General features: G+C 37.4%; 1 protein-coding gene across 1 annotated transcript; it reads right to left on the reverse strand.

The window, feature by feature from the left end:
* LOC118599138 (netrin receptor UNC5C-like) lies at positions 1-17643 on the reverse strand (the record flags this gene model as incomplete). The annotated part of the gene is given in 6 exon segments (XM_036213510.1): positions 1-2592; positions 7462-7640; positions 9509-9673; positions 11562-11711; positions 13769-14002; positions 17475-17643. Coding segments are annotated over 6 exon segments (1060 nt in total), but the record flags the coding sequence as incomplete, so codon positions are not given.
* Between the last annotated feature and the right edge of the window lie 1478 nt (positions 17644-19121).

Here is a 19121-nt window from a genome sequence, read left to right on the forward strand (position 1 = left end):
TTATTAGCATTGCTTATAAATATAATTTATTAATTGTCTTAAAAATTCTTTCTTACACTTTGTACAGAAAACTATTAGAGGAGATAGAGAGGCAAGCAGTCAGCAAGACCGAACAGGACTCTTGAAGCGTGCCAGATTTAGCTAAGAACGGACCGTCACTATCTCACACTAACAGAACCAAACCAACTGGTCTTCAAATCAAAATGCACTTACAAGGACAGCTCTAGGTATAGACTCCTATCATAATAACCAATGCCAAGTTTGCATAGTAGACACTGCTTTTACAAAACAGGAAAGAAAACTTGAAACATACAAACTATTTTCTAACTCTTCTGCAATTTTTTTTCTTCTTTTTTATAATCTGAAATTTGTCAAACATAGTCAACAGTACACAACTGTACATATTTGAATAGAAAATACTTTGTACACACTGTCTTTGATATCGTAACACTACTTTCTACATGTTCAAATGGTGGAGGATCATACGATCCACTTCTGCAACTCTTACTTTTAATCCTTAAAGAAAAAATCTTTAATGTAATGTAATTTTTTAGGCATTAACACGATAATTACAGCAGAATCTGCTGTAATTATCGTGTTAACAGTTGAAAAGCTACAGCAAATTAAAGAATATAAACACTGGTAGCCCATCTTTCACTTCCTCAGTATAAAAAAATCACACATTTGGATTTGTTCCGTCCAAAATCCCGATCTGAAGTGTTGGTTTTTTGTTTTACAGCCAAACAGAAAGAGGGGGGGGCATCTTGTTTTTGCACATTTCTCACCGACTGAACAAGGCAAGCAAAATCAATATGTGAGAAATCACTGTCTGAAGGTTTTCCCCCCTCTGTGGACGGCTACAAGGTGAAAGCTGTCATGTCGGGATGATGACCGCACCTTTTGTCCTCCTCTTCAACTTCTTTAGCAACATCCTCCTTGGAATCTCCTCTGCATACCTGATGTTCAGTTACATATGGCGTCTCTCCAAACTTCACAAAAAAAAAAAAAAAAAATCCTGTTTTTGAATCTTTATCTGAAGTCAAAGAACATCGGATTTTCCAAACCCCTTTCAAAATAAAGCTGTTTTTTTTTTTAACGGCGAGCTTGCGCTGCACCTTTAAAAACGACACACTGTTGACCCGAGTCAAGGCAAAACTTTCAAAGCCAGGTTGTTGTTTTTGGAAATTACACGTATATTACACATTATTTTACATAGGCCACTTTAGTTGATCTTAAGCTCTTATTTTTTTTCAACAGATACTTGCTGGAATGTTAGTTGCGAGACGAGAAAATCTGCGGAAAACTGTCACAAAAAGAACAAAAACAAACTGATATGAAAAAATGAATCCGACATATAATCATGTATTTACACAGTCGAGACACAAGAATGGGTTCTGTAAAATTGTAATGAGAGAAGATCGATTAATTTATGACATAAAGTTGGTTAAAAAAATCAAAAACATCCTCCATGATAGGCAGCAGAAACACTCTTTATATGGGATAAAATAATAAAAATCCACTCACTACAGACACATGATAATGCTTGATTATGCTCTCAAATGAGGATTGTTTAGTTGAAATTTTACTTTTTTTCTTGTTGGTTTTGGTATTCTGCCCTGCAGATCCATCTGTAAGAAGCTAAAAAAGTGTTACTTCGTTTATCTGATTAACTTCAAAAGCGTCCACGTCTACAATCTTTTCACTTGCATCTCTCTGGAATTTGGTTACGAGAAGATATTACACCCAAATTAGTATAAAATACCTTTTTTTTTCTTTTAACGTGTGCAGACTGCACGCTCTGGACTTACAAATGCAGCTGGGGCTCAACAGAAGAGCCCCTCCTGTAGCCGCCCAACCATTATCTCATTTGCATCCAGATGATCACCTGCTGCTGATTCCATCGCTTTATGCTTTTCTGATTCCTTCATAATTAGTTAATCCTTTCTTCGTTTACTTTCATCTTTCTGAAGAATCAGCTTCGCTGTGCATTTATCCTCAGTCGAACTTCTTCTGATTCCTCCATACTAATTCACTTTCTTATTTACCCTTTTCTTTTTTTTTCCACAAAATCTGTTTTTTCCATCCTTTCTTATCTGAAGTAAGAAAATACCTGCTGAGTACAGACATATTTGTGTTTTTCTTGGTGTGTTGATGTTTTCCTGATATGTTGAATTATCTCTCCTGGGGTCGACATCTTGTGCGCAGAAGATGCGCGTGGAGCTCTGGCTCCGGCTTAAGCATCTCTCCTTCCTTCCTTCTGTTGCCATGTCGGTTTGATTCCCCCTTTTCTTTAAGCGCTGCTCAATCACCATGGCGACGGCTTATCTTTTGCTCCCGTATAATTGTTTCATCGCAGTAGCAGCAGGACCAACCATAGAGAATTCACGAGTAATTATCTCCAGAGTTCTGTCGTCATCTTAGCTGCCTCATCAGTGTTCACATGTCATGGAGGCGAGGCTGCTGTCATGGCGACCCATTTCTTCCAGCACGGCGGCCAGTTCGTTTAGGTCGCCGTCGGGGAAGTGTTGGGCCTCCCAGAGATCCAGGATCACACCTGTCGGACTGGACTTGGTGGCAAAGTAGTTCAGGTACCTGGAGGACAAGAAGCAGAAAGAACAGCTTGTTGTTGTGGATTCTTTATATTTATTTATTCATTTCGTAATTCTTCATGCAAGAAGATTTAATACTTTTTGTTTAAAGTTTCCCAGCAAAAAGTCAAACTCTTGTCAAATTTAAGTTAAGAATTATTACACTAAATAAAAGAAGTACTATGTCAAATCAGGGAACACTTCATTGATTTTTTTAATGAAACTTGTTTTCTCTTCTAAAAGCACAAAAAAGAAGAAATGAAAAAAATATTATATTTCAGAAACATTGTCTTATAATTTGGTTATTTGATTAGAAAATAGACAAATACACTTTTTGGAATATTTGTAATGTGGGAAGTTTTAAAATGGGCGTTTACATTCTAAGGTGGCTCCATTTCTCTGCCTTAAATGCACATTGAGAAATAATGGTGACAAACTAACGGTGCCACCTTAAAAGAAGAAAACTAATTGTTACTAAATGAACCGCAGGTCGATCAAAGTGAACATTTTTTTAATGAAGAGCTATGTTTAACGACAGAGTATTAGGGCCACAAAAAAAAAAGAAAAAGCAATATTAGGAGATTTAAAGCACTATCGCAATCATGATTTTCATCCAAGCACAAGTATATACATGATTTTCAATATGTTGCATTTTGAGTGTCATAGGTCTCTGGGTAAAGTCTCACACGTCCCAGGAATAGGTGGACCAAAGGCCAAGTCTCCAGTATAATAGTTATTTCTTTAGGAATTTTTTTCTTCTCAGATTCCTAATTTTTCTGTGATTTTCAAGCATGTTTTTAGGATTCTCTTATACTTTTTTATTTCCCATTTTGTTACATAAACCACAGTTGAAATAAAAAAATAAATACTTCATTTTATCATCCGTTTTCATACTTTGATCTATTTGTATGACAAATACATTTCATTATATTATATCGGATAAAAGTTACCCGGCAAAAGTGATGGTGCAACTTTTTATTGAGAAAGTGTTCTCGTCACAATTTATTTATCTATTTTTGTAAACTGACCCTATTGCTCCATTGCAGTGTTTTTAGAATACACACATTTTTTTGCAAAAATGTGTGTTTTTAAAAAGAGGAACAACACTGTACTGTCCTCTAATCTACTATTGTGATGGAAAACTTAATATTTGTAAAGAATTAATCTTTTACTATTGCACATTATCAAATTTTAGATGTTAATTGAGTTTAAATTAAAGTCTAAAATGTAAAAAATGTTTAATATTTAAATGTATGTGAACTTAAAGTAAGATGGTTTGTAATTAGTATTAAATAGATTATATCTTTGTTTTGAACACTGCTTTTTGAATGGCGGTTCATTTTTTAAGGAGCATGTTTTTGTGGTCTGAGCAGCACAGTGGACGTAAGGTTCACCTCAACTCCTTAAGCTGTAGGGACAAATCACTTAGAAAGTGGTAAGTAACTTTACAAGGTTGATTTTATAAGGAGAACAGAAACTTTTCATTCACCAAAACTGTTCCAGCTGAACATGTTAGGAGGAATGGATAGCACAGCCAAAGAACTGCTCTTGAATATTTCACGTCTATATTTTTTAGAGGACTCTGCAACACTTATAAATTATATATGAATCTGTCCAGGTTACTCGGAGGGTTTTTCAGGGACAGCTATGAACTTCCACGTGTTTCTAAAGCTGAAGCACAAGACCTCCAGGTCAGTTTGGTAACTTACATTAATCCTTAACAAAAGTATTTTATGTAGGTGGAGATTTGAGAAAGGTCGGCCTGGTTTATCATCACGTTAACTCATTTTCCCTTTATCAAAGAGCTGTCCTCCAACATGTTTTTTCATTTAAAATATGAAGGAAGAGAAAATGTTCCATTTGCAAAACTTTAAAACCTCTCAGTTACTGATTTAACTATTATTTTCATTGAGTTAGACGGATTTGACTGTCTTGTAACTGTGTCTTCATTACATCACTTAATGGTTTAGGACTATAGGATCTGCTTTACATACCTGCTGTGTCAAATTTGAAACGCAATTTTCAACATGGTTTAGAGTTCCCCAGTGACATTTTGTTTAATTTAAAAAACAGTGTTTTTCATTATGATAATTAAGTTTTTAACCAAAATCCCACAACCGAAAATGTCTTAAAAAGCCATTTTTTCTGTTTATCTGATGTCTCCTGTTTGCAAAAGGGGGCGTGGCTTTTGGAGCTGAGCTGCCTGCAACAGTTTGATTGACAGGGATTTAAAAGGAGAAATACTCAGAAATGCAAAAACAAAATTATTTGCTCTCTTTAATAAAATAAATGCCACACATACATGTTTAAAACTAAAAAAAACATGATTTTTATCAGAGGGGGACTTTAACCAAAACAATTTATTTTATTATTATTATTATTATTATTTGCAATTGCATCAACCCAGTGAGTGCCCCTTTTTATGTTTCAGTATAAATTATAGTATTTTTCTTACTGAAGCTTTTTTAAATGTAGCATGTTCTTCTTTAACAATGTCCAACTCATGAAACATGTCAGCCTTGTAGTGTCACTTGAAGGCCCTATATTGAGTGAATTACTGCCCCCTGCAGGATTAACTGTACACTGCATGTATCTAATAGTATGTCAGGTTTTCTTTGAAAAAAAAAAAAACTATCCCACTACTTTGTGGGGGGCTAACAAACTAATAGGGTCGCCACGATTAGTCGACTAATTGACGACTAATCGACTATTAAAATAGTCAACGACTAGTTTAATAGTCGATTAGTTGTTATTTTATATTATATGGAGTCAGAGTGTAGTAAAGTTGAAAGTTATAATGGGCTTCTGCTAGCTTTTTGGACTATTTTGCCATTTATTAAGGTTTTTTAGACTATTTTGGCGTTTAGCTTACATGCTAGCTATATTGGCTAAATTAGGATTTATTTCAGTTCTTTTTTTGGGCTAATTTCGAGTTTAGCTAATATTTCAGTTACATGCTAGATTTTTGGCTAATTTAGGATTTTTTTTCTTTCCTTTGGGGGGCTAATTTGGAGTTTAGCTAATATTTCAGGTACATGCTAAGTTTTTTGGCTAATTTAGGATTTTTCAGTTTTTTTAGGCTAATTTGGAGTTTGCCTAATATTTAAGCTACATGCTAGCTATTTTGGCAAATTTAGAATTGTTTTAGTTTTTTGACTAATTTGGAGTTTGGCTAATATTACAGCTACATGCCAGCTATGTTGGCTAATTTAGGATTTTTCTGTTTTCTTTTTTTTGGTGGCTAATTTGGAGTTTAGCTAACTTGGGATTTTCTTTATTTTTTTAGGCTAATTTTGCATTTAACTAATATTTTAGCTGGCTATTAACTTCAGCATCTTCAGCTATCAGCACCATCATCTAAATTTAGCTTACAGCATTCACACTGGCAGTTTGATGGTTAAGATGTGTGCTTTACATCCAGTTTGTGCATGACCCGATTAGTCGACTAATCAGAAAAAATAATCGGTTATTTGTCGACTATTAAAATAATCGTTTGTGGCAGCACTACAAACTAATGTATCAAATATGATACGTTTGGCGTTAAAGGGTTAGAACAATGAGACTTGTCCAACCACATCCCAAAGCAGGACTTAGCAAGCATACGAACAACCCTCTAAAACAAACGAGGAGAAAGTAGACTTAAATTATGATTAAATCAGAAATATCTGTCACCTATTCAGCAGGGAGCTGCTGCGGCTGTCAAAAGTCGAGACCGCAATGATTGCAGAGGAAAAGTTGGAGTCTGAGTCGTCTCTGACAAACGTCACTTTGAAATGCAAAATCCATCAGATAAAAGTCCCAAGAGGAGAAAAGTGAGACTTTGTGTTCTTCTGAAAATCCCATGATTGTACTGTAGGCACACTGTGTTGCTGCTTAAATAGAAGGAAAAGTATGTATCATCACTCCTACAGACTTGATCCTCCTTCACATTTTCCTGGTTCACAACATAAAGCTAACTTCATTCCTATCAGTACTTTTTTTTTTTTTTGATCTGTCTTCAGTTTGTGATTAGGACTTATCCAAATGTCAGGGTAACTTAGCAACAGTGATAAACCTAAGAAACTTCCCCTGTTTATTAGAGCGCTGCCAGTGCAGTTCAGCTGACTGTATATGAATAAGATCATATAAAAAAAGTTATGTGAAGAGAGATGGCTGTTAAATCCAAGCATGCCTGACGCTAGAGCCAAACATCTGTGAAGTATCAATTACAGGAGTAGAAAGGAAATATATGCTTGTTAGATCATTTCCTTTTATTGGAGTTATGAAGTGTATCTTTTATTAGTAACCTGGAAATAAACAATATTTGAATGAAAGATTTTAGGGCTTTTGAGTGTTCTGGCTCTGGTTGGGGAGGCTGCTTTTAAAGTGATTCATTCAGGAATTATCTGTGTAAAGCAGAACTATCAGTGGTGCCCACAATTCAGACAGAAAACGCACTCTTATTTTGTTATCATAGCAGCGATATTTCATTTTCTCTGCAGGGACTCTGCAGGGATTTACGTTCATGATGCTGAAATGTGTGCAAATTGAGTAAACAGATTTATTTTTCGTGCGTCTGCAGCAAAGGATTCCCACAAATAAGGAGATTAATTGTTCATGAAATTATGTCAAATTGATTTTTGCTTGTGCTATTGTTCATTTGAGCCCAGCGGAGACAAAGTGGGACTACAGGGATGAGTGAGGCTTCGTTCTTTTATTTTTTATTTTTTTTAGATTTTATTTCGGAGCTGTGATTTTATCATCAGAGGCACATCTAAGTACACACTGTCTGATCCTGCTTAATGAGCCTTTCAAACAATTTAATTTTAACTACATAAAATATCTAAAGGGGAGCATAAAAACAAATAAAAAAGTGAAGCAATCCAAACGCTACCTGTCAAGATGGAGTTTGTGAGCGAGCATCCTCCAGTCGTTCCCTCTGGTCTGCGGCGCATCCAGACTTCCACACAACTTCTGTCTGATGGATAACGGAATACGGAAGGCGTTAGGCCCCATCAAGGTAGTGATGTTGCTGGCTGGGTCCATCAGGGACGTGTCTATGCACTGGAGCTCCTAGAAAGATAAAAAAAATTCAAAGAATAACAATTATGGTCAGAATAAAAGTAAATAAAAATGCTGTTTCTCCGCCTCTCCTTGTCGTTTTCAGTGTCACCGATTACACTTTCCTCTCCAAATTAAAACACGAGTGAAACAAGCAGGGCTAACGCGCTGCGAGCTCACTCTCGCCTCTCTCTGTCGATCCCCATCTCTTTCTAAACCTTCATCCCATTAACCTGCCACTCCTGAGCTGAAAGGAGGCTGCAGACTAATGAATGTGGCCTGTCAGAGGGAAACAACAACTGCCACTGTTGATGTGAATGATTACCATTTACTGCATCTACTTAGCCCCTTTCCAGAGAAGGATGTGACTGGAGACTGAATGATTGATGCAAAGAGACACTCACATTGCTGAAATATAATAAACCTGCTTTACATTCCGCGTACTGGAGAAATGAAAATTTGAGGTTTGTGCCTGGCCGCAACTATATGACAGCAAAACTTTAATATATTGGAATAGAGCTGTGAAGGAAAACGCTTGGAGTAAGATTCACAAGATTTGCACTGCTTCAGCACTTCACACTCTAAATACGAGTATATGCGCTAGTATCAGGTAACTACAGACCAGTGTGAACACCGTATGCTAAGAGAGCATTCAGGAATGTCTGCTTAGCGTGTTCTTGAACGCGACACACATCTTCCCCATTTTAACACTTGAAAATGGGTACATTTTGACCCAAACACAATATAAGGGTTAAGTTGCGCAACTACAGCCTATGAAGTATCAGTAAACAACATTAAAGGGTAACCAAACCCTAAATCAACTTTTTTTGGCTTTTGACCTTTATAATTGGGGCTTTAAAAGTGCCGTCTTTGCCAAATTTTAAATAAATTAAAATAAACTTGTTTGATTCTTGAAAATATAGTCAAAAACGGTCTGTGTGCTGCCCCCTAAAGGTTGAATTGAGGTATTACAGTTGAATTTTGTGATTGGTCAAACCATGTAAGTTCCACATAATGATCTGCAGCTCCAAAGAATTTTCATTTCAAATTTTATTAAATATTTCCCATTTCATTCAGTTACAGTATTCCCATTTTATGACCAAAAGTGACGCGTCTTATCTGTTTGTGGTCTATACTTCTTTGTTTTTTTTTTTTTTTTAAACTGGTGGTCGGCATTCAGCGTATCGGTGCATAATGATCGGTTTTATTTACATTATTTAATTAAAATAATAATGACTGAAAAATTACATTTTGGACAAGACATGTAAAACGGAGACGTTTCAAACTGCAACAATTTTAAGGCTGAGATGTCAAAATTTAAGATTTTTTTAAAGCTTTTTAAGAACCCTGTTTGATTATTTAACAATGATTCATCAGTTTAGCTTATTTAGCTAATGCATTTAAATGTATTGATGTAAATACAAAACAATAAAAGGGAATTTTTACAATTGGTCCGTCGCTCACACGTGTGCTGAGCATTGTTACAGCAAAGTCACACGCACACACATTCGTGTGTGCGTGTGACTTTGCTGTAACAATGCTCTACAAAAAAATCAAAGACAAGTTATTCCTCCTGTGTTGTGTGACCTTTAACTGTTGCATGAATGATTGAACAGAGTCACAGAACCATAACAGAAACCCCGACTGTCACCGCAAGCAAAGCCTGGTGACTTTGGACCTTCGGCAGAAGAAAAGACAAGCTGCGAGTTTGAAAGAATTCCCCCGTCCTCGGTGTGAAGTCACACACAGGTATGAAGGATTTTCTTTTGTTCCAGTCGACTCAGAACCTGTGGGACATGAATATTTCTCCTTCAACTTTTCTTTTCGCGCTCAGTCAGTATGGTTTCGGTGTCAGGATTGCTGTGTTTCCACTGACTAACCTCCTCCAGTGTGTTGCTGAGCTGAAAGATTTGTCCTTCTCCCTCCACCTGCCGCACACACAGTTTACAGCTGAGCTCCATGGTGGCTGCTGTCAGTCTCTCCAGGGTGAAGGTGCAGTGAAGACTCCGCTGGCTTCCGCTCCATACCTGGTGGAATGGAATCTCCTAGAAATGCAAAAACATGCATCAAATAAGGCGTTCTGCTAAACCGCTGAGGCAGAGCTCCCCAAACTCAACAGTATTCTTCTCTAATGTGGAGCCGGGGTCGGCTAGTACAGAAAAAGTCTAATAATCACTGCCTATACATAAACATTTATGTTTTTCCAGAAAGCCACACACAGCCAAATTTTAAATAATTATTTTCTGTAAACTTCACAGACAGAAATTACACAAAAAAATGTAAAAACTAGATATATAGCATTACCTGCAATAATGCTAGTGTGAATGCTGGAAGCTAAATGTGGCTGCTAAAGATGCTAGTGCTGATAGCTGAAGATGCTTAAACTGATAGCTAAAAAAGCTGAAACTGAAAACGCTTAAAAAAACTCAAAGATTTCTAAATTAGCCAAAACAGCTAGCATGTAGCTCAAATATGAACTAAATTCCAAATTAGCCTGAAAACTGGAAAAATGTCTAATTTAGCCAAAACAGCTAGCATAAAGCTAAAATATTAGCTAAACTCCAAATTAGCCTAAAAAAAACCCCGGAGAAATGTCTAATTTAGCTTAAACAGCTAGCATGTTGCTGAAAAATCAGCTAACCCCCAATAAATTCGCCTAGAAATTCTTAGCAAGGATTGAAAGAGCTGAATATTTTAATAGCTGAATGAACTAAATAGACGAAAGAGCTGATAGCTGAAGATGCTTAAAGTGATAGCTAAAAAAGCTAAAGCTGAAAAAGCTGAAGCTGATAGCTAGCTAAAATAATAGCGAAGTAAAAAAAAATCCCCTTAAAAAAACAAAAACAACAAAAAATTATAAATTAGCCAAAACAGCTAGCATGTAGATTAAATATGAACTAAGTGCCAAATTAGCCCGAAAACTGGAAAAATGTCTAATTTAGCCAAACAGCTAGCATAAAGCTAAAATATTAGCTAAACTCCAAATTAGCCTAAAAAACCCGGAGAAATCTCTAATTTAACTTAAACAGCTAGCATGTTGCTGAAAAATCAACTAAACCCCAAGAAATCCGCCCAGAAATTCTTAGCAAGGATTGAAAGAGCTGAATATTTTAATAGCTGAATGAACTAAATAGATGAAAGAGCTGATAGCTGAAGATGCTTAAATTGATAGCTAAAAAAGCTGAAGCTGAAAACGCCGAAGCTGATAGCTAGCTAAAATATTAGCGAAGTGCCAAATTACCCTTAAAAAAACACAAAAAAAATCTAAATTAGCCAAAACAGCTAGCATGTAGATTAAATATGAACTAAATACCAAATTAGCCTGAAAACTGGAAACATGTCTAATTTAGCCAGACAGCTAGCATAAAGCTAAAATATTAGCTAAACTCCAAATTAGCCAAAAAAAACCAAACTGGAACAATTTCTAATTTAGCCAAAACAGCTAGCATAAATCTAAAATATTAGCTAAACTCCAAATTAGCCTAAAAAACCTGGAGAAATGTCTAATTTAACTTAAACAGCTAGCATGTTGCTGAAAAATCAGCTAAACCCCAAGAAATTTGCCTAGAAATTCTTAGCAAGCATTAAAAGAGCTGAATATTTTAATAGCTGAATGAACTAGATGAAAGAGCCGAAGAGCTACGGACATCCAAAAAATGTACGGAGGAAAAATAATAGTAATAGTAAGGGAATAAAGAAAAAAAGAATCACTTTAGTGTGAATGCTAGACAGCATTCTCACAATTAAACCAATAAATAGCCATAAAAAGTTACGTTCTATGCGGGTCTTGTTTGACCAGATTGACAAAAAAATAAAATAAAATAAAATATGCGTCCATGATAGTGTTTGGGGGGCCGGGACAAATGTGGAGGAGGGCCGCGGGCCGTAGTATGGGCACCCCTGTGCTAAGGAACTGTCTGTCTCTAAGCTCACCTGGTACTTTGCAATAAGTTTGCTCTTCCACTGCATGTGTGGTACGTCGTGAATAGACAGTCTCAGATTGTGAGTGCTGTCTTTGAAGTTCAGAGTCTTTGGCTCGTCCAGAAGCTTCCCTCCCATTTGGGTCTCCATCTGAAGAACCTCCTACACACAAGCCCAGATACAGACAAAAAACTTTGATGGGTGTCATTTATTTTTCATGTCTAAGCAGCAACCGGAGAGTGCTATTGTATAACTCCAGACAGAAAAATACTTTATTCATATCTAAGTTTCTGTCAGGATATCATCGCACTGTTTGTTCCCTGGATCTAAGAAAAGCTTTGAAAGGGAAATGTCAAGTTCCAATGTTAAAAACACTTCAAATCTGCAACTTAAAGGAAGAGAAGTGGAAGTAGTCCTTGATGTTTAAGTGTATCTAAACAGTTTCCATCATCTTTTAAAGTTTCGATGCTTCGAGGTGCTTAAAAATACCAAACAAATGATAAGTTAACCTTACAACAATTGAGTTAATAACAGGGTTATATGGAGAAACATCGATCCCTCATCTATCTCCTGTCATTGCTGTTGTTTTGTTGCCTTACAGAATTATTGAATTACAAAATGTTTCACCAGAAAAAGAACATTTCAGGAGTTTCTGTTGTAACCTTGTGTCTCAGATTTCAACAGTTGGAAACAAGTTTTGAAATGTTGAAGTAATGCTCGCCGTTTTAGCTTTGAGGGGAGAGACAGCCGACCCTTCAGGGCGCTTTGCTGAACTTGTTTCAGCTGTTTGCAGTACTGTGGGGACAGATTTTCTCTGCCTCAGGAGGAAAAAAATTCTCCCCATGAATTTTTGTTTTATTTTATAAAACGTTCCCAGTAGTGTTTTAATTATGATTATGAAGTTTTTAACCAAAATCCCACACATGCATGTTAAGAACTCAAAAAACATGATTTTCATTGAAGGGGGACTTTATAAAGGGCTTAACCTGTTAAAATTATCAAAAAAAATTAAAGGCGTAACAATTAACCAACTTTAATTGATTTATAGTCACACAATCCAATCTGATTGATCAGTTTGACGTAAATTATAAATTTAATCAAAAAAACTTTTATCATTGTAAAATGTCTAAAATAAACAATTAAAATTTGGAAAAAAAATGTGGTAGTTATTTTACTATAACGTAAAAATGACCATCAAAGCAGACAACATACGTGTGATGGGAGCAAAAAAATGATCAACCATCATAACAGTCCAGTGTGTGGAAACACTTTGAATTTTGCAAAGATGTGTGACTATTCAAAGTGGTATCATGTTCTAATATTGTTCCATTTGTGTTATTTTGATGAGGAAAAACAACATTTTTATGAAACTAAAATGTGAATGGATTTGTCATTTATTCTTATTTACTTGTTTGTACACATATTTAATTTATATTTGAATTTCTTGCAAGAAGTACAAGAAATCTGGAAAACTTCACCTATACTTGCTCAGTAGCAGGTATTTATCTGATTGAATTTTTGGCGAAATATGTTATGGATTGATTTTAAAAAAATATTCTGTACATCGGGATCAACTATGAATCATATCGACAACCTCAAATTATGATATTTATTTGTTAATTATTTTGTAGCTTTTATGTTTTTCCACTCCCTCTCATTTCACTGTGATATATATTCACATTATGGATGAAAGCTGCTGCAGATGAGTGATGCCGGCTTCTATGAAACTTCAAAAGTTCAGAAACCCCACACAACGAAGTCCCCATCACAGGAAGCTGACCCCTGAGCCGCCGCCCGCTCACTCCGCTGCGATGGTTAGCTCGAATGGCTAAAATGTGTTTGCTGATGTGTTTGTGATTGTGCAGGGCTGCGTGTCACTTTGACACTTGACTTTCCACCTAAATTGCCGCAGTTACGCTCCCGTATCTGAATATGTGCTTGGAATTGATTTAGTGCTTTTCCCTGTTGACGCGGCGTGACCCTGTTTTGTTTACAGCCTCTGAGCACATTTCCAGAAGTCTGGAGGTGAAGAGGCTACAGTTTATGACCCCAGAACTTCCTCTCTGTTCCAGCTCCAATTCAAATGATCAAGGAAGTCTTTTGCTACAAAACATCTTCTCTTAAAGAAAGAAACAAGAATAAAAACTGAATAACCTAAAGGTTATTTTTTAAAGCATTCTAAAAACTTGGCAAAGTTGTCTTTTAGTTTCAAACTTTACCTTGAGTGCATCTTGGGTGTCATCCAGGCAGTAGACCCTGATGTGATAGTCCAAAGTCGTACACGAGACGGGCCCAAAAACAGCCAGTTTGAGCCTCTTTGCAGCTGCTTTGCCAATTGACTGGCCCACCAGGCAGTAAGTCCCCAATGTTTCTGTCAGAATGTGACAAGCCTCCGAGTCCATCTGCACATAGCAGGGGGTGGTGAAGTTTTCCTCCCCCACTACAACCACATCCTGTTAGGATGACACACACACAAAAAAAAGCACACATATTTTTATTTCTGTTTTTTAGAAAGTCAAGCTCGGTCTGTGATAGGTGGGTAAAACTGTCATAATAATGTCAGAAACGCTGTTGTTGGGATAACCACGCAGGCCGCTGCTTCTCAGCAGAGAACAAATCTAACTTAATTTAGGACTACTTTCAGGACAGCGCTCCATCATCATTTGCTCCTGGCAAAGAAAACTCTCCATCCATCAGATTCCTATAAAAACCTCTCGACATTTTCATTTGCATAATCATAGTTTGAGAAACCTTCAGAAGGCAGTATTTTTAAACTCCTTTAGGAAAGCAGATGAAAAATGTTCTGCAACTTAGAAATGTGGAATCAGTCTAACAACAACCGAATTACATTTTAGTCACATGCAGATCCACATGGGGTTATAATCGATCTGGAGATTTGGATCACTTTAAATATTAAAATGCAGAAAGCTACAGGTAAACTGAAGCTCTAGTTAGGAGCAGAGGTTGAAAAAGTGAACATTGCTCTCCCTCTGCTCTGCATGTATCACACTTTCACGACTGTATTCAAAACCAGGTCAAAGGTTTTATAAAGCGTTTGGACTGGCTATCTTTCCAAAGGGTTGATCCTCATTGAACTGATGCTGCCCCCTTTCATAGCTTTCAGTACATGCCGCACATCGTATAGAAGAGACATTCACAGCCAGCTGATGGAAGGTTAACAATGTTTCACATTACCACTAGGAGGGAAATGAATGTGATGTGTAATTTCCAGGTGCTCATCCTGAATCCACACGACGCACAAGTGCATTTTTGGAGCAGATTTGTCATCATTGATGTCATGATAAACAGTAAATATGCATCTTGAGCTCTCAGTTAGGATTACTTTACCGAATACTAAACATTCCTCCATGATGTCAGTCTCTGAGTGCATACAAAGCAAAGCACAGGATGCACTACAGTACAGACAGGACAAGTGAATAGATTTGATTGTGGTACCTCAGATAACTCATCTTCTATACCTGCTAATGTCCTGTGCAGGGTTAAGGAAGTACTGAAGCCTATCTGAGCTAATGTAGGGTAAAAATGAGGTTCACCGTGAACGGTTTGCTAGTCAACGCAGGAGAGGATAATATATTCTTGTATGTAACTTATGTTGAGGTGCACTTAACTTTGATAGCTGTACACGTTTCCACATGGACCCAGCCAGTAAGGCCAGGTGGTTTAAATGTGGGACCCGAATGGGTTTGTCCACAGTTTCCGTGGTGGCCCCACCTATGTTTGCCCACATTTGCTTGAGTGGGCACTCAGTGGGTTGGCTCACGACGCTAGCCAACTGCTCGGTGGACAGCGGAGCTCGCTAGCTCAATACAGCGGATATCGCAACAGCGGAGCTTGCTAGCTCGCTACAGAGGAGATGGCTAGCTCAGAACAGCAGACGTCGTTAGCTCAATACAGCGAGCTCTGAACCATATGGGCTCCACTTGGCCAACCTATCCACGCCCAGTCATGATTGCAGAGCAGCTTTTACCTGAAAAATTTTACAGGTTTTCTGTTTGTAGAGAAAATACGATTGGACCAACACAGGGGCGGAGCTACAGCGGAGCAACCAAAAGCTTTGCCCCAATCGCTCCTGCGATTTTTGAGTCAGTATAATTTGTGACAAAGATTAAGAAATCATAAATAAAAGTAATAGATTCTCAACTAAAATAACTGCTGTTTCAATATTAGCAACATTAATAAATCAGTTTGTGTTTCTCATGTGCCTCCACATGCTGTTCTCACTTGTCACCATTCCAAAGCCTTCTGCCCCCCTTTATAAAATGATCCAGCTCTGCCACTGGACCAACATAATAAAGTCCTACTCTGATCATCGTTTGAGTTTTTTTAAAAGCATTTGTAGATGTATTTTAATTATTATGCAGTTTTTAGCCATATCCAAAAAACTGGTGAAGAGAAGAAGGGAGTTTGTGGCTCGCCCAGTGTATTTTCTACATCACAAATATGATATTTTTCAACCTAAATTTTTCGTTTTGATATAATTCATGATTATATATGATGATATGTGATATTTATATATGATGATATGTAATATATTTATATATATACACACTCATACTTGAAGGGGACCAAAGAAATGACTTAAATTGATCAATTCAAGCCATCAACAGGCTCTTATAAATTAAAAAAATATGCTGCAGATGAGTTCATAAGGGTGTTTGACTTACATTTGTCTGTAAAGTCATTTCAGTCTTGCATTAATAATCTTGTAGCTGCTATTATATAACTTTTTGTTAGCTGTATGTTACAGGCTGAGTTATAGTGTGCAGAGAAGATTCTTGGGTTCAGCGAAGCAGCTATCCCTGTAAAGTACAGCATGTTCAGCTGTATTTGTGAAAGCAAACATGTCGACTAAGTGTGGAATTGACATGTCTTACATACATGCCTGGTGCAAAAATTGGGATCTGAACCATAACTCATGTGGAGTTCTGTTTCTGCAAAGAGGAGCTAAATCAATACCAAAAGGTAGGAAAGCAATATGGCCTAAATCTGTTATTACTGTAATCACACCCATGGCTGCTCCCAGTGATATGAGGGGAATCCAATTACCTCCCTCTCCCTGTTTTTTTGGGGGGGAAACTTTCTGATGGGAAATGAATGTTCTACTGCAACAAGAGAAAAACAAATCCACATCCTGATGAAATTCCACTTTCATTTTTCTCGACTTTATTCACTTTGCTCGGAACCCCTTCCGTCTCTCAGGCGTGCACACACAAAGACGCGCGCACAGTGAAGCCTATGCATGGTTAATTGTGCGCAGACATTGTGTTGAGCTGTGATAAGCAACAGAAGACAGCATACGGGGGCCTTGTTGACACAGCGATGCTGCAAGACAGCCTTATCACCCACACCCACACACAAGGACATGCGCACGCATTCACACGTACAACTGCTGCCATACACTCACACACACACTCGGTAAATTGCTGAGGTAGAGGCCTCATGCTGGGAGACACAGGAGAAAGGAAAAAGAAGGATGGAAAAGAAGGAGTGATAGAAACATAAGAAGGGAGATGAGAGAGGAGGAGGATGGCAGGAGCATAACAAATTGCCTTTGATAGGAGTCTTCAACCCCCTGCTTTTCCACTAGCCTGTAGGCACTCTCTGTTTACTGCATTTTCTCTACTGCTGGACCTATTTCTCTCCCCCTTCCTCATCATGTACGTGTAATTCAGGGTATTCTTCTACATGTCTGCAAGCCTTGAGTACACAAACCGCTCTCACACTGTGTTCATGACCAAGAAATAATGAAAGAAACTGTGTAGGTGTGCCATTTATAACACCTCAAAAAGGCTTGTGAAAGTTTATATAGTGCTGAAATGTTATATAAAAATTGAAAGTGCCAGAAAAACAACTAAAAAGAAGTTTTGAAGTTGGGAAAACAAGCAGCCTGCCTGCAGAACTGACCTCCCACTCTCCCATGCTCAGCTGGTTCTTGAGCTGGATGAGCCAGTCTTCCTGGACGTTGTCTGCACAGTGGTGGATGGTGAGGATCACTGGTCTGGTCAGCAGGGCTCCTGCAGGTCCACAGCTCACCACCGGGCTCAACACTGTCTGGATGTCTTCTACCGGAGGTCTGGAAAAGACAGATAACAGCAAGGTGAAAAGGTGGAAAGGAGTGACAGGAAGGCTGCACTGTTGGCTGTCCTTTAGTGTGAGATTTGACGAAAGAGTTGGTTTCACCTCGGTGTTATGATGTTACCCTGGTCAAATAGCAAACTCAAATAGAGTTCAGGCATGTAAAAGATGACCTCTGGTCCTTTAGCACTAGGATAGCTAAAAAAAAAAAACATCACTATTGTATTAGTTTGGTTTGTTTTTGCACTAAGTCGACCAAACATCCGAAAGAAGTTCCAATTGTTGTTTGTTTTTGGGCATTACTGCTGACAAAACATTGACCAGAAATAAAATACTGGTATAGAAATACAAATCCAATTCTTCATAAAACTCCCTTATATTCAAAAGATTTTTTTTTTGTCATTTATGCTTGCGAGTCTTAAACTATTTTTAAATTTTAAATAGTACCTGCAATTACCACCTACTTTTTTGGTCCACTGATAAATTGGGACGCTGTTACCAAACTGCCGTGTCACACTGCCGCTAAGTACAATTTGCGCATATTCACGCATGAAAATTGGTTATACGTGAATATATGGGGAAATAGTGAAGAAAGTTGGGACCCTTCATGTGAAATTTTCCCAAATGAATTATTAAGAAACCATGTAAAAACCACATAAGAAGAACAAATAAACCTCTCAAAGAAAATGTAAACCTGAGCTTCATTGAATTTCTTCACCTTCACAATCAGAGTACTGGGAATAAATCATATTTTTTCAGCACTATGGTCAGCACCAGCCACTTACCCTCATAATGCTTTGTTTTACTTAAACAGTCGGATTCCCCTGGTCCACACCAGTTTTCTATTTTGCATATTTAGCTATATTCAGTCAATTTTGTTATTCTATTTTACTTTATTTATCTATTTTACTCCATTTGTGGTGCTGTATGGGATTAATAAAGTATTTTCTATTCTATTCTATCTAAGTCAGCTGCTAGGCACCAGCCGAGGAAGCCCGCCAAGGGGGACTGCCGCCAAAATAGTGGACCTCTGGCGGAAGCTGCAGCTGGGAAGATCTGCAAGAAGGGGCACTGTTTATATGAAATTTATTAGTGATTTGTGCGTCATAACATAATTTTAATGTGATATGTGCGTCGTATGCGTGATATAAAAGTTATACATTGGTAGTGCATGTGTGAAGAGTCCATCGGATATAAATGGACATACATAGAAGCCACAAATTTGCATACGCATCTGACAAAAATCATACACAACTGCGCAAGTCTGACAAAATAATTATCTATAAACTACATAGATTACATAATTCTCAACCAACCAAAAACTTTGAACAGCTCAAAACTGAATTCACGTAAAGACCTGTCGGCTGAGACCCTTAATGGATATCTGCGCACATCGATGAATGACAAACACAAGAAACACTTAAAAATTGCGTATATCACATATGTATTACGAAAGATAGAAATTACATGTAGACA

The sequence above is a fragment of the Oryzias melastigma genome, linkage group LG9 (assembly GCF_002922805.2).
Source record: "Oryzias melastigma strain HK-1 linkage group LG9, ASM292280v2, whole genome shotgun sequence".
Classification (NCBI taxonomy): Eukaryota; Metazoa; Chordata; class Actinopteri; order Beloniformes; family Adrianichthyidae; genus Oryzias; species Oryzias melastigma.